General features: G+C 52.7%; 13 protein-coding genes across 13 annotated transcripts; 7 read left to right on the forward strand and 6 right to left on the reverse strand.

Moving 5' to 3' along the window:
* Positions 1 to 751: 751 nt before the first annotated feature.
* Positions 752 to 2,023, forward strand: NUU61_006654 (Short-chain dehydrogenase/reductase SDR; the record flags this gene model as incomplete). Its single annotated transcript, XM_056657181.1, has 6 exons — positions 752 to 824; positions 893 to 1,350; positions 1,413 to 1,539; positions 1,593 to 1,667; positions 1,728 to 1,832; positions 1,890 to 2,023. The coding sequence occupies 6 exons, from the start codon at positions 752 to 754 to the stop codon at positions 2,021 to 2,023; spliced, it is 972 nt and encodes a 323-aa protein (XP_056509981.1).
* Positions 2,024 to 2,098: 75 nt separating this feature from the next.
* Positions 2,099 to 3,027, reverse strand: NUU61_006655 (uncharacterized protein; the record flags this gene model as incomplete). Its single annotated transcript, XM_056657182.1, has 2 exons — positions 2,099 to 2,844; positions 2,907 to 3,027. 2 exons carry the CDS (start codon positions 3,025 to 3,027, stop codon positions 2,099 to 2,101), a joined length of 867 nt encoding a protein of 288 aa, XP_056509982.1.
* A 702-nt stretch (positions 3,028 to 3,729) lies between these two features.
* Positions 3,730 to 4,056, reverse strand: NUU61_006656 (glutaredoxin family protein; the record flags this gene model as incomplete). Its single annotated transcript, XM_056657183.1, has 1 exon — positions 3,730 to 4,056. The coding sequence occupies one exon, from the start codon at positions 4,054 to 4,056 to the stop codon at positions 3,730 to 3,732; it is 327 nt and encodes a 108-aa protein (XP_056509983.1).
* A 209-nt stretch (positions 4,057 to 4,265) lies between these two features.
* NUU61_006657 (cysteine and histidine-rich domain-containing protein) lies at positions 4,266 to 5,411 on the forward strand (the record flags this gene model as incomplete). The annotated part of the gene is made up of 3 exons (XM_056657184.1): positions 4,266 to 4,371; positions 4,497 to 5,016; positions 5,099 to 5,411. 3 exons carry the CDS (start codon positions 4,266 to 4,268, stop codon positions 5,409 to 5,411), a joined length of 939 nt encoding a protein of 312 aa, XP_056509984.1.
* Positions 5,412 to 6,646: 1,235 nt separating this feature from the next.
* On the forward strand, positions 6,647 to 8,187 carry NUU61_006658 (putative ethanolamine kinase; the record flags this gene model as incomplete). The annotated part of the gene is made up of 5 exons (XM_056657185.1): positions 6,647 to 6,823; positions 6,885 to 6,996; positions 7,102 to 7,547; positions 7,604 to 7,950; positions 8,013 to 8,187. The coding sequence occupies 5 exons, from the start codon at positions 6,647 to 6,649 to the stop codon at positions 8,185 to 8,187; spliced, it is 1,257 nt and encodes a 418-aa protein (XP_056509985.1).
* Positions 8,188 to 9,120: 933 nt separating this feature from the next.
* On the reverse strand, positions 9,121 to 11,167 carry NUU61_006659 (Carboxylesterase type B; the record flags this gene model as incomplete). The annotated part of the gene is made up of 6 exons (XM_056657186.1): positions 9,121 to 9,245; positions 9,335 to 9,737; positions 9,845 to 10,355; positions 10,409 to 10,493; positions 10,548 to 10,743; positions 10,895 to 11,167. The coding sequence occupies 6 exons, from the start codon at positions 11,165 to 11,167 to the stop codon at positions 9,121 to 9,123; spliced, it is 1,593 nt and encodes a 530-aa protein (XP_056509986.1).
* A 1,065-nt stretch (positions 11,168 to 12,232) lies between these two features.
* On the forward strand, positions 12,233 to 13,001 carry NUU61_006660 (uncharacterized protein; the record flags this gene model as incomplete). The annotated part of the gene is made up of 3 exons (XM_056657187.1): positions 12,233 to 12,406; positions 12,456 to 12,492; positions 12,586 to 13,001. 3 exons carry the CDS (start codon positions 12,233 to 12,235, stop codon positions 12,999 to 13,001), a joined length of 627 nt encoding a protein of 208 aa, XP_056509987.1.
* Positions 13,002 to 13,166: 165 nt separating this feature from the next.
* On the forward strand, positions 13,167 to 13,592 carry NUU61_006661 (uncharacterized protein; the record flags this gene model as incomplete). The annotated part of the gene is made up of 1 exon (XM_056657188.1): positions 13,167 to 13,592. One exon carries the CDS (start codon positions 13,167 to 13,169, stop codon positions 13,590 to 13,592), a length of 426 nt encoding a protein of 141 aa, XP_056509988.1.
* A 2,139-nt stretch (positions 13,593 to 15,731) lies between these two features.
* NUU61_006662 (sugar phosphate isomerase/epimerase family protein) lies at positions 15,732 to 16,817 on the reverse strand (the record flags this gene model as incomplete). Its single annotated transcript, XM_056657189.1, has 1 exon — positions 15,732 to 16,817. One exon carries the CDS (start codon positions 16,815 to 16,817, stop codon positions 15,732 to 15,734), a length of 1,086 nt encoding a protein of 361 aa, XP_056509989.1.
* A 610-nt stretch (positions 16,818 to 17,427) lies between these two features.
* NUU61_006663 (Gfo/Idh/MocA family protein) lies at positions 17,428 to 18,540 on the forward strand (the record flags this gene model as incomplete). Its single annotated transcript, XM_056657190.1, has 1 exon — positions 17,428 to 18,540. The coding sequence occupies one exon, from the start codon at positions 17,428 to 17,430 to the stop codon at positions 18,538 to 18,540; it is 1,113 nt and encodes a 370-aa protein (XP_056509990.1).
* Positions 18,541 to 18,814: 274 nt separating this feature from the next.
* On the reverse strand, positions 18,815 to 20,662 carry NUU61_006664 (sugar porter family MFS transporter; the record flags this gene model as incomplete). Its single annotated transcript, XM_056657191.1, has 4 exons — positions 18,815 to 19,210; positions 19,281 to 19,617; positions 19,679 to 20,055; positions 20,126 to 20,662. 4 exons carry the CDS (start codon positions 20,660 to 20,662, stop codon positions 18,815 to 18,817), a joined length of 1,647 nt encoding a protein of 548 aa, XP_056509991.1.
* A 1,469-nt stretch (positions 20,663 to 22,131) lies between these two features.
* On the forward strand, positions 22,132 to 23,193 carry NUU61_006665 (shikimate dehydrogenase family protein; the record flags this gene model as incomplete). Its single annotated transcript, XM_056657192.1, has 1 exon — positions 22,132 to 23,193. One exon carries the CDS (start codon positions 22,132 to 22,134, stop codon positions 23,191 to 23,193), a length of 1,062 nt encoding a protein of 353 aa, XP_056509992.1.
* A 268-nt stretch (positions 23,194 to 23,461) lies between these two features.
* On the reverse strand, positions 23,462 to 24,806 carry NUU61_006666 (inositol monophosphatase family protein; the record flags this gene model as incomplete). Its single annotated transcript, XM_056657193.1, has 6 exons — positions 23,462 to 23,570; positions 23,636 to 23,767; positions 23,851 to 24,289; positions 24,362 to 24,450; positions 24,510 to 24,561; positions 24,620 to 24,806. 6 exons carry the CDS (start codon positions 24,804 to 24,806, stop codon positions 23,462 to 23,464), a joined length of 1,008 nt encoding a protein of 335 aa, XP_056509993.1.
* Positions 24,807 to 25,133: the final 327 nt, after the last annotated feature.

Raw genomic sequence — 25,133 nt, forward strand, 5'->3', positions numbered from 1 at the left:
TTTTGAATGGGCACAGAGCGCATCGCCAGGCTTGACTTTCTACGCTGCGCCCCGCGTGGGGCGTTGCGGTAGGCTCTTCGGGCTGTGCTTGGGGGGGGGGGGTCATTGACCCTGCGTCATTCCACTAATTGAATGCAGTGTCTATGCTTGTCTATGCTTGGGGTGTAGAATTTATATACGCGCGAATATGCACATTTAACAAGGCACGTTACAGTATATATTGTCCATCTTGCCGGGGGGGGGAAGATAAGTAGACTGAACATATATAGTCAACGAAAGCACACACCAAGAAATCGTAACACTCTTTATATCCACTAGAAAGTTGACTTCGTCAGACACGAGAAACAGTAACTGAATCTATTTGGTCACTGAAATTCAATTCTTCACCGACGATAGTAACCAAAGGACAGGAATTGTCAATTCGTCCGCAATTTCTAGTCTTAACTCCGAGCATTCCCAATGACTCTCAACTATTCTCTGGCCTTCTCCCAGTGACTATTCCCACTCATTCCACTATCTCCATGACCATCTCCAAGTGCCTGAGAAGGTAAATCGCGCTGCTGACACGAGGCTAACTAAACGCGGCAAGTGGTGGGTCTACGAGATGCCGCGGATTGGTGCAAATCACAGTATACTTGCGAGCATCCCAACATCAGAAGCCCTGGAAAACACATAAATAGGGTCTGCAATCTCTCAATTCCTTTACTGTTTACTATCATCAAATACTTTGAGTTATTTCTTGTCTTTCAAAATGTCGCCCAAACAGATCCTCCCCTCCGAAGCCATCCTCGAGAAGTATGGCAAGGCGCTTGCCGGCAAAGCCGGTATTGAGATACCTGAACCTACCAAGCAATTGGAAGTAGACTGACTCACCTCGGTGGCCACTATATAGTACTCATCACTGGAGTCGCCGATAACTCCATCGCCGGAGAGCTCGCCCTCCAGGTCTCCAGCGCAGACCCAAAACTGCTGATTCTCAGCGCCCGCGCCGAATCGAGAGTGGCCCCGATCATGGAGAAGGTCAGAACCACTAAGCCCAATGTGGCGACTCGGTTTCTCAAGATGGACCTCAGCGATTTGAGCACCGTCCGGAAAGCCGCCGAGTCCGATCTCGCCGACGTGCCCCAGATCGACCACTTGGTTTGTCTGGCTGGGGTAATGGGGCCTCCGTACAGCCAGACCAAGGATGGTCTGGAGCTGCAGTTTGGGGTCAACTATGTGGCCAACTTCCTGCTGGTGAAGCTGTTGCTTCCCAAGGTGCGGGCTGCGGGCCCGTCGTCGTCGGTTGTTGTCATGAGCAGCTCTGTTGTTCGGACGTGCAAGGTCCATTTCGAGGATATTGGATTCAGTGTATGTTTGTTCTCTCTCCTGATTATCTACATTGTGTATCTAACGTCAGGTTGTGCGATTAGAATGGGGAAACTTATCACCCCGTTGTCGCATATGGCCAATCCAATGTCGCGCGGGTGATGTTCGTCAAGCAGCTGGCTAAGAAGATGCAAGGTGAAGGGATCCGTATCTTTAGTATCGATCCCGGTGGTATCAATCTCTCCCTCTCTCTCGTTGTCAGGTGGCTCTACTAACATCTGTAGCCGTTCTCTCCGGACTGCAACGGCACTTCCCGGCCGAATTCGTGGCGCAGGTGGAGGAAATGAAGAAGGCTGGCCGTACGTCCACTCCATCCTCTTGAATACCCTCTTGTTGAAATCTAACGTATCTTTGTCCAGCGGCAATCGACGCCGACGGAAGACGTTACGACTACCCCCCTTGGACTGGCCGGTCCGAAGGCGCAGCCACGGTCATCACAGGCATGATTGACCCGACGATTGCCGGTGAGTACATGTTCCGAGAAGCTCTGTTGCATTGCAGTATCTGATCTGTTTGTTCAGAGTACAATGGGGCGTTCTTGAACCAGAATGCCGTTGCGAACGACGAGCTCCACGCTCATATCAACGATGAGAATAACTGGACAAGACTCTGGGCGTTGACCGAGGAGTTGATCCATGAGGAATTCTCTCTGTGAATTACTCCCACTAGCTCTGCTTGCGGGAAAACACACGGTATAAATTATCGAGTAGTTCTAGTATACAGCAACAACTCACTCCACTTCCTCAACTATCAATGGCCTCTCTTCTCGTCTCTCCCTCCAGTAATTTGTAGACTGCAGAATCTCAGGACACTCGCGGAAAATCCACCCAAACTTCCTCGCCACGCGCTCTGAAATCTCATAAGCCCGCGGATCCCACGACTCGCCCCAGACAACAAGGCCGCCTTCCTCGGACGGAGTCCCATAAAAGTCCCTACACATGTCTTCTTCGTCGTAGCTTTCCATCTTCGATAGAAGAGCATTACGAAAAGAAGGGATGGGGATCAGGTCGATCCAGGGGTGGTGGATGATCGTTTTTTGTGAAGGAGTCGGGACCAAGCTGGGCGGGAGGTGTAGCGTCTTCATGGGACCGGGGATGTTGAACTGGGACGCAATATCCTCGTCGAGAAGATCCTTGGTGATGCCCATGCTCGTAGCATTGGTGAGCATGGCCCAGATAATATTATATTGCATCACGGCCGGAAGTAGGGCCGGCGATTGCACTAGGTTGATGGCGGCGTCTAGGACCCGCGCTTCGAGTTGATACCAAAATTCATATCGCAGGGTGCGTCTCGCAGCGCAGAATGAGAGTTCGTCGGTGCAGTGACGTTGTGTAGGCGGTGCCTGACTTGACTGGGTGGCATTCTTCTTTGCGATACCTTGGGTGACGGCTGGATGGCATTCTGCTTTTTCTATGTAGACGATCCACTTGCGATGGTCCTTGTTCTCCTTTTCATTTTGCAGTGCCCGTCTTTTTCCTGTTGTTTTGCAATGGATGTTAGTTTTTGTTTGAGTGGCGAGGCGGAAAGGGAATACGTACGGCTGGCCCGCTGGTTAAGACGGTTCTGTAGTTTCCTTCGCTCGACTGCGTCCAGCTTCTGCATTGGCATATCCAAGGTTTCTTCTTTGGCTTTTATTGTTTTTGTGGACTGGAAGGTCATCGTGTGGCATTGAAGGTATAAAAACGAACAAATCGAATGAAGAACAAGTCGAGTGCGATGAATGTAAGATTTCGGAGTTAGCAGCTAACACCGAGTCTCCAAAGTCATGAAATAAGATGAATCAAGGATATACCCACCTCTGGATATATGTTGGTATGCATTATATTAGCTTGACCTTTGTCTTACACTACGAGGATTTAGCTTAGTCTTTTCCGAGTAGAGTCCAGTCTTTGGTGGTGTCGAGTATGGTTTATCTCAGAAACACTGCTGTTTATTAACGGAGGAACGAGATAAGGGCTACAGAAGCTAGGCTACGACCAGAGAACTCTTTGATATTAAGCGAGAGGTATCGATTTTAACATTCTTATGCTATAGATATTATATCTAGGTGCCAGGCATTAGCATCCGGGTCATAGGTCTCTTCTAGGATAGCGTGTAAGTGCCCACAAGTCATGCGCAGGGATTGTAAGGATACCAGCCAGAAGGTATGCCAGCCAGAAATTGGTGACGTTCACCGGGCTGTTAATCCAGAGTATTCCAAGAGCAGGCGAAAGCTTCCCCTATGGTCTCAGAGAATCCAGTGGCTACCGTCCACCGAGGCAGATTGCAGACCAGATATCAGGTCTCCTTCCAGCCAAAGCCATCTTCAGCTAGTCCTGAGTCCATTGACCGCATGAATCATCTCCCCAGATAATGTGTCCGTCATACCACTTGTTTCTCGGCCTCATCCACCAATTGCTCGACCTGCGATTCTGTGAACCGATGGAACAATTTTCTCGCGTCGGACAGCTCGGCTTCCTTGGGCAGACCATCCTGCACTGATTGAATGTGGAGAACAGGCACATCGAAATCGTAGACATCCCTCCATGACTTGTTCCCAGGCTCCATGATGTCTCTCTCGGCGTATTCGAAGGGTCGGCGCTTCTGCAGCTGGATCACAGTATGTTTGGCGGTATCGCACAGACCGCAGCCTGCACGAGTAAACAGGGTCAAACGGGCCTGGTTGAGGAGCACTCGAGTGGGAAACATGGTGGAAGCAAAAAAGAAGGAGGGCTTGGAGGGCCAATGAGTCGGGCATGTCAGCTTCTCCGCGATGGAACCTTCGAGCTTCGAGCGCTAAACCGCGTTGGGCAACCCTGCGTCTTTCTCCAACGTCGCGGAGATCTTTTTCTTCCACACTTTTTCTTTTTCTCGCTCCATTCTGAACAGATTCTTTCTTGGGTCATTTGTTACACACTATGGCTGGCAAGTGTGTCCACAAGGGCTGTGGGAAAACCTTCGCCGACCCGGAAGAGGCGTGCGTGTACCATCCGGGTCCCCCAGTGTTCCACGAGGGGCAAAAGGGTAAGTACCTTGGTGATCGAGCTATTCCACATCTGTGTATCTTGTTTTGTGCTATGGATTGCCATTGCCAGCTCCATCAGCCTTCTTGCAAGAGATCCACTGGAGCAGTCGTACTAACTGGACAGGCTGGAAATGCTGCAAACCCCGCGTCCTGACCTTCGAAGAATTCCTCGCAATCCCACCATGCACCACCGGCAAGCATTCCACCGTCGACGACACGCCGGCACCTGCGCCTTCCAAGGCCGAAGATGCCACTCCACCCCCTGCTCCGACCGCTACTAAAACAACTATACCTGAACGACCGGCTATTGCCCCGGCCGTTGCACCCCAGGCTACGTCTCCCAAGCCGCCGGTAGAAGAGCCCGACTCGGATGATCCATCGTTGGAGATTCCTGCCAACGCGACATGTCGCCGCAAAGGTTGCGGTTTGAGTTACAATGGGTCTACGGCGAGAGATGAGGAGAAATGTGTGCACCACCCGGGACACCCGATCTTCCACGAGGGTAGCAAGGGATGGTCCTGTTGCAAGCGACGGGTGCTGGAATTTGACGAGTTTCTCAAGATCCCGGGCTGCACAGAGAAAACAAGGCATTTGTTTGTGGGCCAGGCCAAACCACTGGGTGAGGAGAAAGTCGAGTCGATCCGGTATGGCTTCCATCAAAACAAAACAAAACACGCTCATTGAGTTCGTGGAATAATCCACTGACACACATGCGCAATTCTACAGGAACGACTTCTATCAGACAGCGGCTTCGGTGAATGTCTCTCTCTACCTGAAAAAGATCGACAAGGAGCGTGCTCGCGTCGAGTTTTCCCCTACCGCAATCACCTTTGACCTGCCTACCTCGGACAACAAGCGGTTCCAGGATACCTATCCCTTGTTTGCGCCCGTTGACGCGGAGAAGTCGAGCTTCCGGGTGCTAGGAACCAAGTTGGAGTTGACCCTGGTCAAGGCGGATGGCACCAGCTGGCCGGTGTTGCGCAGCGATGAGAAATGGAGTGGGCAGCGCATCCAGATTGGCAATGCTGGACGAGCATGAAGATATACGGTTGAATGGCACCCAATATAACGGCAGTAATGGCATAATAACTTTCAGAGACCAAATTACGAGTAACTCAGTCTCCTAGGCCATTGAATACCCCGTGTTGGAGCTAAGAGAGTTTTGGCGCAGAGGCATACAGCCCAGACTACGACTTCGACAATTGCATTATATCGACCAAACCAACATAGCTTTCAAAAAAAAAAAAAAAAAAAAGGGTATATCGCGCCCCCTCCACAGCTAGAACGCATGGAGCTCCCAGAAGGGAACCCTAGCACAGCCATATGTGTGAGGGAAAAAGGGAGACGCAATTTTTCTCCGGAGCCGGGAACGGAAGGAAACCCACAAGGCCAAAAAAAAACCGTAAAGGATAACCCTCAGCATGCCATAGTAATGGAGCCCCAGTATGAATTTACATTTGGTCAATGTAAACCTCTACTGATGATGAAGAAAGAAAGAAAAAAAAAGATTGGAAGATTGCGCGACCGCGCGTATTTAAAGCCAGCAAATTTCAACGCGCTAGTTCTGATTGGGTCCGGAGCGGGAGTTCCTCCGAGGCGTTGGGGATACTAGTCCTAATAAGGGAAGTAGGGTTGCCTGACAGGGCTGATAGAAGGCACGTGATGCATCGCATGTGAAGGGCCCACCTCTGGGCCCAGAGAGTGACATTGAGGGTACTTGCCCACCACATGGTCTCGTGCACCGAGTGTCAAGTTGCGGGCAGGTTACACCAGACAGAAATGTGCCAGGGTGTCAGTCCAGAGCCTTAAAAAAAAGGAACAAAAAAACAAATACTGCCGGTCGCGGCCACCAAAGCTTCTCTCTCTCTTCGGTAATCTCTCCAGTCGCCAAGTGGGCGTACCCGTCGCAGACCCTTGGCCCCTCGGAGATCTTCCAATCACCATTTCCGGGCGGTTTTATTTCACCCGCTCCAACAAGGCCCGTCTTTGGCCAGATTTGGCCCCTGAGTTGCCCCATCCACGCGACCTCCTTCCCCTAAAAACCGCCCTTCGGCTTTTCGTCTCCAGTCCTTTTCCCTTCGAGTCTCCCTCCCCTCTGCTGCATTTCAGCCCTATCAGATCCTGGATTACTTTGGTTGCCAGATTTCTGTCTGCATTGGGGGATTGATTTAGCCTTAGAAAACTGAAACACAAAAAGCACACCCCAAAAAAAAGGAGAAAAAAAAGTCCACGTTTTGCCCTGGCACTATCGCCTCAACTATTCCTCCTTCCACCATGGGCTCCACAGAAATCCAAACTCCCGCGTCGGACTTCCGGTATATTCCTCTCTCTTACAGCCATGCCGACTCTCAAGCCAGCGCCCTGCGCTTGATTCTGACCATCCACCCCGACTGGGAGGGCCCGGACAACAAGATTGAGTTTGTTCGGTTCACCGATGGCATCACCAACACTGTGTGTTTCCCCCGACTATTATTCTGTTTGGGTTAGTACTCGGACTGACCTGACCCTACAGCTCCTCAAAATCATCAATCGCAAGCCCGGCTGGACCGATGCGCAGATTGACAATGAGGCGGTGCTGATGAGAGCGTATGGAAATGGCACAGAGGTCCTGATCGATCGCGAAAGTACGGATATGCAAACCCCTCCATCCCTTCCCCCGCCCCCTCGTTTGATGGCAACTGGACGGTGGCAGGGAACCCCATGCTAATGTGGACACGTGCGCCTTTTAGGAGAAACAAAATCGCATGCTCTTCTTGCTAGCCTTGGTCTCGCGCCACCCCTGCTCGCCCGCTTCAATAATGGTCTCCTCTACCGATTCCTTCGCGGCAAGCCCTGCGGACACTTCGACCTCATCTCACCGCCTATCTGGCGCGGTATCGCCCAACGGCTCGGCCAGTGGCACGCTGTTCTCCCTAGCCAGGGCATCAACGCTACCACTGTGAAGGATCTCACCGTCACCGAGACCCCGGACGCCGCTATCAACCAGCAGGATGAGGAGTTTTCGGTTATTCAACCCCGCCGTGCGGGACCCTCCATGTGGGCGATCCTCCAGAAATGGATCCTGGCTCTGCCCGTAGCCACGCCCGAGCAGCGCTCCCGGCGTGCGAACCTACAGGAGGAGCTACAGTGGATTGTGAGCGAGCTCGACGATGGCAAGGGCCTCGGCGAAGACGGGGTAAGACACCTGAACAACTTATTCTCTTTGTGCACAGGGCTAACCAGACGACACAGCTTGTTTTCTCGCACTGCGACCTCCTCTGCGCCAATGTTATCGTTCTTCCCTCCGAGGATGGCTCGGCCCTGTCTGAGGACGGCATTGCGCAGGTTAGCTTTATTGACTACGAGTACGCGGTCCCGGCGCCCGCTGCCTTTGATATCGCCAACCACCTCGCCGAGTGGGTCGGTTACGACTGTGATTACAGCATGATCCCTACCAAGTCGGTGCGCCGACAGTTTTTGACTGAGTACGCCAAGAGCTACTGCCAGCACCGCAGCATCGACGCGGCTTCCCAGAGCGAGATTGTCGACAAGCTGTACAACGATGTCGACCGCTTCCGCGGCATTCCCGGATTCTACTGGTGAGTGGTTGCGCATTAGATCCGCCGAAGAGGCTCTTTTTGTTGCTAATATTGTTATACAGGGGTGTGTGGGCTCTCATCCAAGCTCAGATCTCTCAGATCGACTTTGACTACGCCAACTACGCCGAGACCCGTCTCGGCGAGTACTATGCCTGGAAGCGTGAGCTCGACGGCAGCCGCGAGAAGGCCGGCGATGAACTGCCCCTGCGTGAGCAGCGCTGGGCCCAGGAGGCCTAAGGCGCCCATGTAATAATTTTACCGCCCCTGCTTGCATCCCAGCACTTGCCGATTGCTCCTACGTGGCATGCCTCCAGCTTTAGGTACAACAAGGTCACCTCTGCTTTACCTCGGATACAAGGTCATTGGATTCCCAGGACTGCGGAAAAACCACCTATAATGTTTTCTCCGTGGTGACGATGGTTTTCAACAGCATTTCATTCGTTTTGCCAACGCCAGAAGATAGCCGAGCTGATGTTTGGGAAGGGGAGGCATGCCACTAAGGAAGGCAAGTGATGGGGAAACCATGGAATCGCGCTGTCATTTGAGAGGACTGGGGAAAAACAAGATCATAGATTGCGCTGAGAGCTTTTGACTTTGTCTATATCTTGAGGTCTCATTTCTCTGCTATAATTTGTCTTCAACGACGGTCATACCTGGGCGTTTCACGGTTAATGGATTGGCTTCTTTAATCAACGTGTTGAATTCATTGTTATTGAAATTATTTTGTATAGACATTATCCTTGTTTGCCGGATATAATGCGTAGCGTCTTGATTAAGTGAGTTTCAGCAGTAGTATTTGCTGTAGCAGTGTTTCCAAGGTCTGCTGGGTTTCACTTAAACAACGCTCTTCGTATCCAGGCTCTCGAAGATGAGGGTAACATAGCGCATGATTCCGCGTATATCGAACCTTCGAAAGAGTCTTACTTTCGTTGTGTTTTATCTCCGCGTCCATTGTAACTTGTCCAGACTAGAGATCCTAGCCATTATAGATTCCATATCAAGCAAATTGAAGTAGTAGAAAACAATGGGGCAAGCAGAACAACACATAGTGTGTCGCGGTGCTCGTCAATAGAATGAAACTAATCTACATGAACAAAAATAACATCAAAAGTGGGAATCATATCGCCACGGGAATATATAAGGGGGAGCATTAGAAATGAACAGGTCTTATTAAAAAGCACCCTTGCCAGGAAGGCTATCTCCGTGGAGAGCGGCACAACCCTGCTCAACTTGCTGCGGCTTGAGGAATTCAGCGTGGGTGCTGTTCTTGTAGCCTAGACCAACGAGGGTTTTCTCTGGTAGCAAAAGTTAGACATTTGAAAAACACAAAACACAGAGGGAGAAGGGGAACATGAATAGATAAGGTGGGGGGAGAAAAACATACTCTCAGGATTGTACCGAGGCCACCCAAACTTACTCAATCCCTCCTTCGGATCTCCCGCAAAAGCCACCCACGCCGAAGCCATATAGTGAGAGAGATCATTTTCGCGCTCGTTGTTGGCAATCCCGCTGACCTGCTTCGCAGTCCCAAACACCATCGGCAGATCCACACCGTGGTACGCGCCACTGTGCGGGTGCAGACGCAGGTTGTCCCAGTCGCCGAAGTAGCGCGACTGCCAGGTCGGCACGCCGTGGGCGACGCGGTCCCGGGCGGCGGCGCCGCTGGGACAGGTGAAGGCGGCGAGGTTGAATCTGTCCCAGGCCTTCTCGCTGAGCGTGATATTGGCGGCGTAGGCGCTGATGTGGTAGTAACCAGCTTCGTAGTCGTTGCTGGTGACGAGGTAGGGCTGGACCATGGTCAGAATACTGAATTTGCATGTTTCACTTTTTGCTTCTCTTCTTTTTCTTTTTCTCTCCTTCCCCCTGCGGTGCTTGTGGCTGGTGCGGAACCTACCAGGCGAGCGAACTTCCCTGCTGCGGAAAGCTTCTTGTAATCCCCAAATACGGTCACCCCGTCCACCGTCGGATGGAACACGGGCTGTGGCAGCGCGGGCGTCTTTGCCGCTGGCACCTTGCCCACAGCCATGAGAATGTCCCTGTACGGCTTTTGGCGCACACAGGCGACAACCTTGTGGGCATCTCTCTTGCTATCGCCGCAGCCCAGGGTCTTGGAGACATTGTAGAAGGCCGAGGTGGAATACTCTTGGGTGTTAGGCACGAAGCTAGAGGCTGTTCCAGAGTGCGAGATGAGGCCGCTGGCGAGGGGCTTGTCGGCCCACGCATACGAGTAGTAGTCGACTGACGAGCCGCCGGCGGACTGGCCAAAGATCGTGATGCGCTCAGGGTCTCCGCCGAATGCTGCGATGTTGCGGTGCACCCATTCCACTGCCATGCGCTGGTCCAGGAGTCCTGTGTTCTGTGGGAGACCTGGTGCGCCAGAGAAGCCGAAGATGTTCAGTCGGTAGCTAAGATGGGTTAGTATCGGGGTACTCAGACCCAGGATGAAAAGATAACTCACTTGATGGTGACTACCACCACATCATGATCCCCGGCCAAGCCTTGTCCATCATAGTAGGGGCTGTGGCTACCGCCCAGAGTAAATCCTATTTGATATTAGTTGCGCCGATACAGCCCCGAGTACAGGAACCAACACATACGACCACCGTGGATCCAGAGTAGGACGGGCTTCGGCTTGGATACCGTGGGCTTCGACCATACATTCAGGTACAGACAATCTTCGCTCTGGGGATTGTTCACCTGCTGCGTAAAGGTCTTGACAATTCTAGGGCCCTGCGGTGTAAAGCCGGGGTAGTCAGGGGTAGGGATAGGGTTGGCGGGACAATCACTATGGGGCTGGTTAGATATCTTCAGGGATGCTCGGGTCATATAGACAGGGGAGGGACTCGATGCACGCACGGTTGCTGTAAAGGCCATTGTTAGCCATTTATCCCCACACATGAAGAACCAAAAAAAAAAAAAAAAAAAGAAACCGCCAATGACTTACATAGGATTTTCCATGAACCGTGCCATTCTCTTTGTATGCAACAGGAGCCGCAAACCGCAGGTGTCCAATTGGCGGGGCAGCGTAGGGAATGCCCAGGTATTCGGAGACGCCAGACCGTCGAGCTGCAATGTGACCCTGGACCAATCCACTGCTGGTGTGCACCGAAGCACCGACATGCTTCTCTGGCTGATCAGACACGCGCTGACCCCAAGCTGCAGGGAAACACGTCACCAGTAAGGCAACGGTTCCAATTGACTTCCACAAGGCAGCCATGATTTAGGTTCGCCTTTTGGGGGGAAACAAACACAAGAAAAGAGTCAGAAACAGAAACAGAAACAGAAATAGAAATAGGAAAAGCAAAAGCAAAAGAAAGGCCCAGAACCCAAAAATCAATAGTCTCGGGGGAAGCTCCAACAATATCAACCGACCCTATATCCCGCTTCAGATGCACAGGGAAGGGGAGGTCCGAAGGTTCCGAAGGACTTACAGAAGTCCCACTGCATTTGCCGATGAATTCAAAAATCGAAACAATCTTTTCGGTCGCACCGAAAATTCGCCGTGGGGGCCACACAACGTTACAAGGGTGAAAAGCTGCCTTGGCGAACTGTGTGGGCTCCACTCCCTCCTCATTTCTATCATGCCCGCACAACGTGATTGGTGAGATGCAGCCAGGTATCTTTGCTGCTTGGGACGATCTTGCTGTTTTCTGCTGCCAAGACGGCGCAGACTCGCAGCATGTCATGCTAGACCCACCCCATATATATGTTACACCCATCGGGCTGGCAGTGTTGCTCGGCTTATGGTATGGAATTACCATCGGCCTTGACTGGAAATGTTGAAATATTGAAACATGGGATGTGCTTTTGATGTGTCTGGGAACGAGATCCATGTGGCTTGTTGGTTTTTATAGATTGTTCAAGTGTGCCTTGGAAGTGAACCCCCTCTTGTACGCATACAGCCAATACATGGGGGGTTGACGGATGAAGAACGCCCCGATGGATCTTGTACTGTAGTGCCCCTCCCCCCACAGCTATGTATGTCGTTCGAAGTATCCGATATCCGAATGGTTCCCAGGATCGTACAGTACACTACTGTATCTGCTGTACGGAGGACGTAACCGATCTTTCCCTAGCTCTGGCGCTCCCAGCAAATCTTATTTGCAGCCTGGGCATTTCTTATTGGATCGCAAAGCCAATAATTTGAAAATACCTGGTTGAGATCACCGCACTTGACTTGTCTCCCATCGGGCACGATTTGGGGGCGACTGCCGATTGGGTTTATAATAGTTCAGGGCTGTTCAGGGTCTTCTTGTCAAGTTTGCAAAAATCTGCCAGTGTTATGGCATACGAGATCGGGTTGAGTACCCCGGAAGTACCCAATCGAGGATTTCCACTATGGATTGTCAGCGTGGTTGGTGTCATTCTGGCAGGGCTCTGTGTGCTATCCAGACTGGCTATTCGGTTCCATCACAGCCAAATTGGGTTGGACGACTGGGTGATACTCGCATCACTGGTGAGTGTGTTCCGACAGATGAGGTTATACAAGCGTTAACACTCCTCAGGTCAGTGCGATTCTACTGACCATAACGGAATGCTGTGGTGAGTTTTCTTCCTTTTTCTTCCTTTTTCTTTTTTTGCAAGCCAACTCACCTTTGATAGCCGTCAACAATGGCTACGGGAAACATTCCACAGACCTCACCCATAAACAGCAGATGGCTGCCCTCGGCTGGTTCTTCGGTGCCCAGATCACGTATAAAATTGTGATTGCCGTCAACAAACTGTCATTCCTGTGCCTCTACCTCCGAATCTTCCCTGCACGCGCTTTTCGTTGGACCTGCTATGGAGGACTCGTCCTTATCAGCGTTTGGGGGCTTGTCTTCGTCTTCGTCACCATCTTCCAGTGCAAACCCATCTCCTCGTTCTGGGACAAAAGTATCAAGAACCCGCAATGCCTGCCCAACGAACCGCTGTGGATGTCGTTCTCCGTCATCAATATCATCTTCGATCTGGCCATCCTGGCTCTGCCCATCTACCCGCTGAGCCAGCTGCGGCTGCCGCGTGCGAAGAAGATCGGTCTTTTGGTGGTGTTTGGGATGGGTGCCTTGTAAGTTACTACATTTTACATCGAAGTGGCTTTTCTTGAAGCCTCTTGCTAATCTACATTCTAGTGTCTGCGTAGCAACCATCGTTCGCACCACCACCCTCGTCTCATCCGCCAAGGATAAAGATCCTACGAGTAAGTGTTCCCGGCGTTCCCATATCCTTTCCAGACCATGATTTTGACGGCAACAGGCGGCCCCATCCCCGCAACAATCTGGAGTGTCGTCGAAGCCCACACCGGCATCATCTGCACCTGCCTCCCAGTCTTCCGATACCCACTTCAATTCCTCTTCCCAAAACTCTTCCACTCGCAGCAGAACAGCACCCCGTATGGCTATAGCTTCAATCGAAACACGCCGCGCCGCACCCCGCTCGCCACCAGTTCAGAACGCAATCTCAACGATACCAACGATGACGCATGGCACGGCAAGGCGAGAGGTTTTTCAGAGGATCTGCCAAAAGACGCGCTGGAGATGATGCCTACCAGAAATGGAAATCTGTCCCCGGCGGGGAATATCACGAAGGTTACGGATGTGCAGATCTCGTATGACCAGAGGTCTGATGCCTCGTCGTGCCCGATTCGGTCGAGGGAGTTTTGATGGTGTTTTGGATATACCCTGTATAAATTATAGTTCTGATTGTAGATAGATTGATTTCTTTGGATATGATATAGTGTTTTATGGATATCTTTTTTTTTTCACTACAATGACTCCCTCAATGGTAGTTTCTTAGCGCTCGCTAAATATCTTACGAACAGGTTTAAAAAGAACGATCAGAAACCATATGTAAAAATCGAGATACAAAATGGATTAGTGAGCCAATCCGTTCAATAAGAGAATTTTTGGTTAGGACGGCTTGAAAATTTCATGTTTATTCTTTGCTATGTCCCCTCAACCCCTTGTAGCAAAGCGAGGATCAGCAGCTTGTCAACTCATGTTCTCATAAGTCTCCTGAGAAAGCTGTGAATTCCGTCGCTTAACTTCCTACCTCAAGGTCTTTCCGCATTCTATCGAACTTTTCCCACCGATCGAGTCGGCCTCGACTGGATATCACACGTGCCAGAACCCAGGCCGGGGTGAATGGAGAGGAATAAAATAACTCAAAGTGGCATCAATTGATGGTAGCCCTTTGACCATTAGCACTTTAGGCCAAAATATTGGTCTACATGAGCGGTAGAAAAGGTTCAAGAACAGTAAACAAACACATGTGGGAGGCCCTCCCCTGCAGGCTCTGCGGCCTTAGCATGCCAATCTCTGGTCTGAAGAGGCAATCCAGCATATTGGCCTGGATTCTTGCGTGCTTGTGCCTTGCTAAATTTGGGCGAGTATTTCACGTAGCCCTTGTAGTCCTTTGGAAGATTCAGCCGCCGCATCCTTTGCCTTGTATTCCACGCTGGGCTTGTAAAAGCGAGAATCTATGGGTGCGTCGCTCTCGAACATTGCTTTCCGGTAAAGATCGTGGCGATTGTCATCCATTGCAGGTGCACTCCCTTGGCTGGCTCCTCCATGTAGGGTATTAGGGTACTCGGTCGTGAACCGAGCTCTTTCACGCGAGAGCCCCCTGAGACTAGGATACGAAGCATCAGGTGAAAGAGTAGTCGATTGATCCGAAGCCCTGTTTGACCCATGGGCGAGTACAGCTGAAGTTGGAGTGGCAGCAATTGAACTTTGCAGTCGTGAAGCTCGGGGCACTTTTCTGTTGCCTAGGTATAGCTCGCCATCTCGCCAATAAGGCTGCTGGTGGCTGGACTGAGAGGGGGACATGTTGAAATTGAAGAAATAGCAGCCACTGACTTACACCTGAGGATGTGAAGATAGACTCGGGAAAGCGACAGCTGATGAGGGAGATAAGAGTTCTCGGAGTTGATGAGAGACAGAAAGTGGTTTTGGCTTCAATTGTGAGAGGGCTTCGGTGCCTATCTTGGTGATCGAAGCCTGCCTCAGATGTAAAAAGAAGTATGAATTGAATTTCAAAAGTATTAGTGAGCAGTGTTCATGACAAGAAAATTCTTTAAGTGAATTCTTCTGGCGCGAAATCACTTTGGCTTCTACCACACATCCTTATTCTTTCTGATTCAACACAGACCATACTTATTTCGAGAGTGGCCGTCTTCTAATGAGTTGAGAAAAGCACCGAGAAAAAAAGAAGCAATTTGATTGTGATCTGGAAAAGAAGGAGGTGGGCTGAGACCTAACGCATATCTGCCGGCGTACCTCTTGCCTCTCGTTTTCCTTCATCACCTCACCTCTTTTCTACTTCCCCCCACGCTTTCACCCCAGACCGAGGCCATGTGTTCTGGAAAGCCATCGAGGGGGCTGGGGCAGCTTCCGATGGAGCTCATCCAGAAGACTTTCGCTGAGATCCCTGGTGTTGATTCTCTCGCTGCCTTCATGCTCACAGGGCCTTGTTTCTACAGTGCCTTCCTGGGATTCCCAACTCAGATCATCAAACCAATTCTGCCACAGCAACTTTCAACAGAATTACTGTACAATGCCCTGGCGGCTGAGGCTTCCTCGAACAAAGACACCTGGACCAGCGCAGATCCAAGGCTCATAGATGTGCATACTTCCAGCAGTACCTGGGACTATCTTGGCCATTAGATCTTGCCCTTTCCCGACTTGCCAATCTTAAACAATTAAAAAGAGCTCATCAATTGGATCATGAGCTATGAAGGTATGTACAGATGCATATACACAGAGAAACGCTTATGATAATCAACTTATGGCCAAGCCACCACATTAAAGACGATGTTGAACGGGAGACGTGGGCGCCGGGACTGACACTGCGCTTTTCTCATCGTGGCTCTCCCACCGCAAAACACGGGCCATCTTGTGATATGACTCGATGCCTCGGCGCGCATGATCGGCAGGGGTAAAGGGATCAGGATCGGCGAGAGAGCGGTTGAAAAGCTCAAGAGAGACCCATCCCCGGAAGCCAAGATCGTCGAAGAAAGTCCGGGCGACGTCGAGGATTGGCAGATAGCCACCACGAGACTCTTCGAAGGGAAATAGACGAGAGTTTCGGGACCACGACATGCGAACAGGCTGCCCGGCAACATGGAACGGATGGGTCTCGTCGAGCGGAGCAGACAATCTTTCGCCGTCAACGAGCTGGACATAAAAGATCTTGGCGGGATCGATATTGGCCGTACGCAGCCGCGCCAGCGAAGCCGCCAGATCGGCCGCTGCGTTGGGTGTTCGACCAGAGGGAGCAGCCGGGTCGGCATAGACGCGGCCAGCGATGTTGAACGAGTCCAGACACAGCCCGAAGTTTGGCCGGTTGACGTCGCGCACCACCTCCCACGAAGCCTCCCAGGTATCGACGTGGTCACCCCAGCACAGGGCCTCATAGACGAAACGGAACCCGGCGCCGGCGCCCAGGTCCGCTAGCCGTAGGAGGTCACGCACAATAACGCCGCGGTCGCCGGTTGTACGCGCGGCCCCGGTCTTGGGGTCTGGCCCGAGGAAGTTCGATGGCACTTGGATCAGGTCTGTACCCAGTGCCCGGGCGATAGTAAACCACTTGGCGAGTTTCTCGCTGACGAGCCGGTTGGACTCGGCTCGGTCGATAAGCCCCTCGTAGAATGAAAATGGCTGCAGGCAGATGATAGTAAGACTCAGTCGCTCGCAGAGTCGCCGCACTGTCCGCGCGGCTTCGTGGTGGTCACCACCAAATACACGCTGGGCATAGCAGTCCAGGTCATCGAAGAATAGTTCGATTCCTTCAAATCCGTGTGCTGCCGCTTGTATCAACTTGCCGGGGAGATCGTGAATCCATGGCCGGCCTAAGGACATAGAAGCAATACCGGGGCGGTTGAACACCATTTTGACTTGAGTTTGTCAAAATATGGGCCGTTTGGATCTTTAAATAAAGTTCACGGCTTTGAGTCAAACCTTTGCTTCAAAAAATAGTATAAAAAATACTTCATCCAAGTGAAATAGGGCTTTCAACTCAAGAAGAGAAAAGAAAAAGAGATCTAGTGTTATCTATGGTACCAACAAGGGGGAAAAAGAGGCCCCGATAAAACATTATCCCCGCGTCTACCCTGCAACATTGTTCAGCCTGTCTCCATAGTTGCGTACAACCTGATAGAGGCGAGTCACCTGACCGGGTAAGCACTTCTCGCGCTTTCGCTTTGCCGCTCCACTTTTCTCTCCACTTCCTCTCCACTTCTCGCCTCGTGGAGTCTTCTAACAACCGCGAGTGTCTTTCCCGTTTCTGGTTGAAAATGGCCGAGGGTACCCGGCAATATCTTCTCCGGTCCTGTTAAGGCCATCATGTCTGACAAGCACACGGCAAGCAATTTAGGGACTCCCGAAATATCAACTCTCTTCTCTTCATATCCACCAGATTGACTTTCGGCTCAACTTCAAACTACTGAATTTGAAACTTTACATTCCATTGAGACCTCCAACGTTGCCAAGCAAGCGCATCATGTCTCTCAAAGTTGCCATCGTCGGCGCAGGGCTCATCGGACCTCGTCATGCGCAATCCGTCATCTCCAATTCCTCCACGGAGCTGACTGCCCTTGTCGACCCAGCACCTACCGGCGAAGCGACAGCTTCACAGCTCAAAACAAACTACTACCACACCGTGGCAGCACTCCTGGCCTCTACGCACCGTCCAGACGCGGCGATCGTTTGCACACCGAACCATACACACGTGCCTGTCGCGAAGGAGCTGCTCGCCGGCGGGGTCCACGTCCTCCTCGAGAAGCCCGTGAGCGATACCCTTGAAACCGGCCGCTCGCTTCTGGAGTTTGCGCAAGCCCCGGAACGAGCCCATCTCAAGCTCCTAGTCGGCCACCATCGTCGCTTCAACCCGTACGTGCGGGCCACAAAATCTGTTCTAGACCGTGGATCGCTAGGCCGTCCGATCGCAGTGAACGGTCTGTGGACGCTGTACAAGCCGGATGCATATTTCGCTCCGCCAGGTGACTGGCGTGCGTCTCGCACCCGCGGTGGTGGTGTTATTCCTATCAACCTCGTTCACGACATCGACCTGATGCACCACCTGTTCGGCCCGATCGTACGCGTCCAGGCCGAGCGCACGCTGCCGCAGCGTCCAAGCCCGCCCCACGACGCGGACGAAGGCGCAGCACTCACGCTTCGCTTTGCCTCGGGCGTTGTTGGCACGTTTCTCGTCTGCGACGCTACTCCCTCGCCTCACAATTTTGAGACCGGAACGGGCGAGAACCCGCTCATTCCGCGCTCGCCTACTGGGGATGGATCAGACTTTTGCCGGATCTTCGGTTCCGATGCCTCTTTCAGCGTGCCGGACCTAACTCGCTGGAGTTACGATGGCCGTCTGGAGAAGAGCTGGTCTCATCCGCTGACAGTGGATACGATTCCGCTCCCCGACGATGCTGCGCCTTTTGACCTTCAGCTGGCTCATTTCGTGGATGTCGTCCGCGGAACTGCCACTCCCAGTTGTTCGGGCGAAGACGGTCTGCGCGCACTGATCGTTTGCGAGGCGGTTCAGAAGGCCATGCAGACTGGCCAACCCGTGGAAATTGATGTCGATTTGCTGGCGCAATCGAAGTCTTGAATTTGAATATAACCTACGAATCTGATTACTTCTCCGGTAAAGTCGCATGCAATCCAAGGGAAAAGTAGTGAAGTGCAAAATATCATGCTCCCAATTTCGTTGCTCGTTACACTCAACCCAGTCGCGTTATATATGTACCAGCTAACCCCGTTCTTGGCGGCCACACCTTGCAACAACCGAGACATGGAATAAAAAAATAAATATCCAAAGACGAGGACATGGTGCAGCCAAAAATCAACCCTTTCAAATTCTTCCAACACTGACTCTGCGTTCATCATGCATACTTCACGTTCTGCTCGTCCGCCGTGTTCTCCACCTGAGTCTCCTGCGCACCGATCTTATTGGCCGCAATACCGGATTCCTCGATGTTGTGACGGAACTGTTCTTCCTCTTCGCGCAGCTGAGAGACGATCTTGTCATGGGCATGCCAGACCGGTTTAACATCGAACAGCTGGTCCATACTCTCAAGCGGCACACCCTTGGTTTCGGGAATGAAGACAAAGACAAAGATGATGGAGAGGATCATGAGCGAGGCGAAGAAGAAGTACACGCCGTATCCCATGGCAGTGAACATCTGCGGCGTGAACCGCGAGATCAGGAAGTTCCATAGCCAGTTGGAAGCCGCCGCACAGGCTTGCGCCAAAGAACGCATGTTCGGGTCGAACATTTCCTAGACGAGCCTGTCAGCACGGTCCTCGTGGGGGATACCATCAAAGGGTGCATGAATCTGATCAACTTACCGAGTTGAGAACCCATGGAGTACCGTTCCAGGTCGGGGTATAGAAGACGGTCCACAGATAAAAGAAGAACATGGCGGCAATGCCACCGCCGTTCATCTCGGCCTTATCAGTCTTCTCGGGCTGAGCGATTTTGATATATGCGCCGACAATCCACAGGCACACGGAACCGCCAGCTGCACCGACCAGCAGCAAGAGCCGTCGTCCGACGCGGTCGATCAACCACAGAAGCCAAATGAAAGTCACAACCGTCTTGACCACCCCGAACAAACCCGTGGTGAACAGGCTGGTGTTAGTGCCTTTAACGCCAATCGACTTGAATACCGTCGGCGAGTAGTAGCTGGGAGGGCCGAAATCAGCATTTTTGTGCGAACGGAAAGTGTCTTGGGGTGAAAACATACTTGATCGCGTTGATACCAGAGCCATTCTGCCAGAAGAACAGCATACTACCCAGGAACAAACGCCACATGACTCTCTTGTTCGTTCCGGCAGCTTTGAAAGGCTTCCAAAACCCGATTCCAATGGTCGAGCGCTGTTCTTCCAGGGCTTGGTCAATAGCCCCGATCTCTTCGATGAGATAAATATGATCTTCGGGCAGCTGGCGCATCCAAGAAAGATTCTTGATGGCCTCCTCGCGTCGGCCCCGCAGGAACAGCCAACGAGGCGATTCCCGAATGAAAACTCCGCCAATGAGCAGGAGGCCAGCGGGAATCAACTGGATGGCAAAGGGAATCAACCACTGCTTGTGGCTCGGGGCCATGGTCACGTCGACACCATACTGAAATCATCGTGTTAACAAATTCCATACATGAAGAGAAGAAAGGAAAGGAAGACAAGAAGAAACTCACGTTAATCCAGAATCCCACCAATCCGCCAATCTGCCATCCCAGTTCATACACACCCACAAGTCTACCTCGAATAGCCGGGGGAGACAGTTCAGAAATGTAGATCGGGGTGATATTTGAACCGGCACCCACGCCCAACCCAGCCAGGACACGGCCAGCGTAGAGGATACCCAGACCACGCGACGCATTCGCGCCTAGCATGAGACCAGCACCGAGAGTAAAAATCAACGCAGCAGCCATCAGACCCACCTTGCGTCCCCAGAAATGACCAATGGGGTACGCGAAGAAGGCCCCGAAGAAGGCACCAGCCTGGTAGCAAGAAACGATGTTGGCGCTCAGCAGGTCCTTCTCGGGAGCCGTCATCGCGGCGAAGTTGAACTCGGCTTTGAACGAGTCCAGGGCCAGCGTGGTGCCAATGAAGGCGCTGTCATAACCAATCATACAGGAAGTGCACGACGCGACGGCTGCCAGGAGGTACACTCTCCAGTTGTACACCTCCTTGGGCGTTGGCCGGTCCTCGACCAGCTGAAGAATCGACATGGTGTCTCAATAGAATAATGAAAACGAACAATAGAACGGTGGACGACACAACGGGTGTGTCTGCACATAAGAATGTGCAGAGAGGTAGCAAGATCTTACCCCCAAGACGGGATGATCGCTACTTCTGCGGTAGGAGGTCCAGATATTCAGATGTAGGAAAGGGGAGAGAGGGTAGTAGACGATAGAAAAGAAGAAGAAGGAAAAAAAAAACAAAAGGAAAAGGAAAAATCGCCACGTTCCAGTCGATCCTGAGTAGCGAGGGTGGACGGGGATCTAAATAGTCAGGATTTCCCCAGACGCCAGATTGACTCTTGGAGCAAAGGGGAAAGAGAAAAATCTGGGGTCGAATCCCAGGGGTGAGAAAAAGCGTGGGGATGTGGAGGCGGAGAAAGGTATAGCGCAGATGACAGCCCTTTGCAAAGGAAAACAAAAGGGAGAAGGCCAAGCGCCGGCAAAACGATACTCGACTGCTCTGCAGCGAAGGACAGTGCGCCGAAAGGATCAATTGCCTGCGCAAAGATGCTTTCTTGGCCCCCGCGGTGTGGCTTGCGCCCCCCCCAAAAGACAGAGTTTGCGGGTGAAAGGAATGAACCGGAATATGGGAGAAAGTCTCCTCAGCTGGAGATCTCTGTCGGTTTGTTTTTTTGAGGGGGGAGGCTCCGATGCCGCGGTGGAGTGGGGACTCGTGGCCGGGGAGAGGAAGTCGAGTCGTGTCATGCATCTGACATCCCCATATCGACTCCAGATACTCCATATCCCCTCATCCCTTCCATACGGGGTACCCCGGAGACCGTGCAGGAACCCCATTCCTTCCAGCTCTGACATGGCGAAACAGCGCGGATTTGATTCGATGAGACAGAACGGGTCCATGTTCGAGAGAGTGAGGGAACGGCCAATAATGCGTGGATGACCCTGGGTGGCGGGGAAAAGCGCTTTCCCGGTGCCTCCAGGCCTTGAGGAGGCGATGAAGTTCCCATGGCTTGGCTGGCATGGCACAGACTCTGTTCTCGTGAAGAGTTAGTTTAATTATTTTAATCCATAACGCTTCATTAGCTCTCTATTACAGAGTTTGCTGCGAGACATGGGAGGTCTCCCCGTGGGGTGAAGCCTGAGAAAGTGTGGGAAAGCATTCTGCCCACGGACAGATAGAGGCGCGAGGTGTGGGCGTCTAGACGATGAAGCAGCACAAGTAAGATGATCTAAATCAAAAAAAATCATGACTCGAGTCCTTCTGGTTCCAAGCGGATCAAGGCGCCCACAATGTCTCGTAGCGATGGAGAAGAATAGCCGATGGGAAGCAGAGCAAAGTGTTTCTCCGCTGCGGGTCTTCGCTTTCCGCTCGAATCTTTTCACTTTAGCCGATGTGACACTCCCAAGTCCATGCCCTCCCTATGAGGCACATCGTTCTTAACATTCCCCTCTCCCATTGACGCTTTGATTCATCACAACATCCCACTGTTTCTCCCACCATGGCCGCCCCCGCAGTCACCAGCAGCCAAGGGCCGCCCGAAGAGCCCATCACCATCCCATCAAATCTGGACGGCGTCGCATACCTATATGGCCACCCGCTGCTCAACTCGCTGTCGCCGCCCCTGCACCAAACCGTCTACAATGCCCTGGGCCTGAACTGGACGCAGATCCCGCTGTCCAGCGTGACCGGCACCTCCGCCTCCTACCCGCCACCCTATACGCGGTCGCCGCCCATCGACAAGTTCCTGGTGTCGATCCGCGCCAACCCCAAGTTCGTCGGATCGTCCGTCACCATGCCATGGAAGGTGGCCATCATGCCGCACCTAGACGACCTGACCGAGCACGCGCGTCAAGCCGGCGCCTGCAACACGATCTTCCTGCGCACCGACCCCAGGACGGGGCAGCGCACCTACGTCGGCACCAACACCGATTGCGACGGTATCCGCGAGGCCCTCGTGCAGAATGCTCCGGATCCCTCGCGCTTCCGTGGCCGGCCCGCCCTGATCATCGGCGGCGGCGGCACTGCCCGCACTGCTATCTATGTGATGCGCCGCTGGCTCGGCGCCAGTCGTATCTATGTGGTCAACCGTGATGCCAGCGAAGTCGCCGCCATCCTTGAGGAAGACCGCCGCCGCAACCCCGATGCCACTGCCCAAGCGCCCCTCATCCCTGTCACCGACCCCGCCGAAGCCGCCCGCCTCGAGGCCCCCGCCGCCATCGTCTCGGGCATCCCCAACTACCCGCCGCAGACACCCGAGGAAGTCCGCGCTCGCGCTGTCATCCAGGCGTTCTTGGGATCTGCGGCTACTGCCACGTCGCAGCAGGGCGTCATTCTCGAAATGTGCTACCACCCCGTGCCCTGGACGGATATCGCCCAGCTGGCCTCTACCGGAGGCTGGAAGGTGATCCTGGGCTCCGAGGCGCTCATCTGGCAGGGTCTGGAGCAGGCCCGGTTGTGGACGGGTCGTGATGTTGTCGGGACTCCCGGTCTCGTGCAGCAGGTCAAGGATGTTGTGGCCAAGTCGATTGCCGAGCGAGCGGCCGCCAAGTCCAGCCTTTGATCTCTTCTCTTCTTTTTTTTTTCTTTCTTTCTTTCTGTCATTCTGTCATGTTTACGACTGTACAGCGCTCCATGTACACATGTCCTTTGTATATATGTTCTATGTGAGCGCGGCTCCCTTGCATTATCCATAGATGGGTGGCGTCGATTCGGGAATCTATCTTATGTTGATTCTAACAGGCCTGGTGCAGTTCTTTCTAGGGTAGATTCTGTATATGACATTTTGATAGTGAAAATGCTGATGCATATATCTCATGCTTGTGCCTATCTCATGCCCCCGGCCGGGTATACGACAGCTGGCGGACCCGCCGCCAGACTGCCCGGACGGCGCGCTCTTGCGACTGGCGGCCTGTTTCAGTTGCGGATGGTCCTGCTGGTCTGATATGTGTTAGCCAGCATACTCTTCAACAAAGGGGAATGTATAAAGAGACAAGAGAACACACCTGATAGCAAGGTACAATCGACTGCCCAGCCGTACATCCTCGATCGGGGCTGTTTCAGGATCATCCGGTGGATTGGCAGTAGTAACGAGTCCACCGGCCTCAAGCAGAATAGCAATTCCAGCAGCAACATCCCTGCGGCAGTTAGCAACGAAGCCAGCCCACAAAACCAACGTAACAAGACCGGACAAGCAAAGAAATCAAAACAAAACACTCACCACTCCCAGCACCCACCCTCCCACCAAATATCGAAGGCCCCCATAGCGGTATACGCCAAATCCATCGTCGCACTCCCTAAGCTGCGCACCCCATGCACCATACCCCCCTTCCCATCCCGACCCCCCAACTCCGCCGCAAGATTGACAAAGCTCTCGATCTTGCGATGCATATTGCCGTCGGGGATATCGCGCCGATCCTTGCCCCACTCACAGGCAAAGATACACTGCGCCGGCGCATTCGCCGGCATCGGGGGCACGGCGGGCCTGCGCACGAGCGGGAGTTGCCGCGACTCGTTTAGCCAGGCGCCGCGCCCGCTGCAGGCGGAGAAGAGCTGGTCTTGAAAGGGGGCGTAGATCACCCCAATTACGGGACGGTGCTGGACGATGAAGCCGATGGAGACACAGAACATGGGGAAGATGTGGGTGTAGTTGACGGTTCCTGGTTGGTTATATTAGTGGTTTGGTTGATTAAAGGACAAGAAAAGCAACCAATGGCTGTTGGGTTCTTTACCGTCCAATGGGTCTATGCACCACGTTGGATGCTCGTCGATCAGGTACTCGCGCGACTGGCCTTTGGCGTAGGTTTCTTCGCCGAGGAACCTGGATGTAGTTGTCAGCTTGCGGCTCATCTGTTGTGATTCTAGTGTGTCGCCACTGACTTATGCGACGGATATTGCGCATGAATAGCCTTCCGGATGAATACCTCCACATCTGCATAGTGTCAGCGATGCTGCAATAACTTTGTAACAAGCCGGTGTAGCCCTCCCACCTTCATCGGTCTGCGTCACAATATCTACTGCGTTATCCTTCTCCTCGAACTGTTGCGAGAGCGCATCGCCACCAGAGATACGCTGCTCCACGCGCTCCATGAGCATATTGCCCGCCTTGCGGCCCAGATCGACCGCAAAGGCGTAGATCCCGTCCAGCTCATCTTGCGTCAGATTTCCGACGGCCATGGTTGGGGTCGGCGTTCTCGGAGTGGAAGAGGGCGAGTTGGTGGGGCAAATTTCAGAAAGCGAAAGGTCAAAGAAGAAGGTCCTCAGATCTCTGGGGGGTTGTTTCGGGGATATATCCCTGTGCTGCTGAAATGACTTGAAGAAACTGGAGGTCGAGGGCAACCGCCGCTAGCCGAGTTGCTTATCGCTGATCCCCACACTTGTGCTTGTGGGGTCAGCCTAGTGATGCTGTGAATGGCAATGAGCATGCTGCTATATATTGAACTGTTTCGCTATTTGATCTGGCATATTTTATTTTCAGTAGAAGTTTTTATGTCTGAGTTAGGG

The sequence above is a fragment of the Penicillium alfredii genome (genome assembly GCF_028826965.1).
Source record: "Penicillium alfredii strain IBT 34128 chromosome Unknown utg000009l_segment0_segment0, whole genome shotgun sequence".
Lineage (NCBI taxonomy): Eukaryota > Fungi > Ascomycota > Eurotiomycetes > Eurotiales > Aspergillaceae > Penicillium > Penicillium alfredii.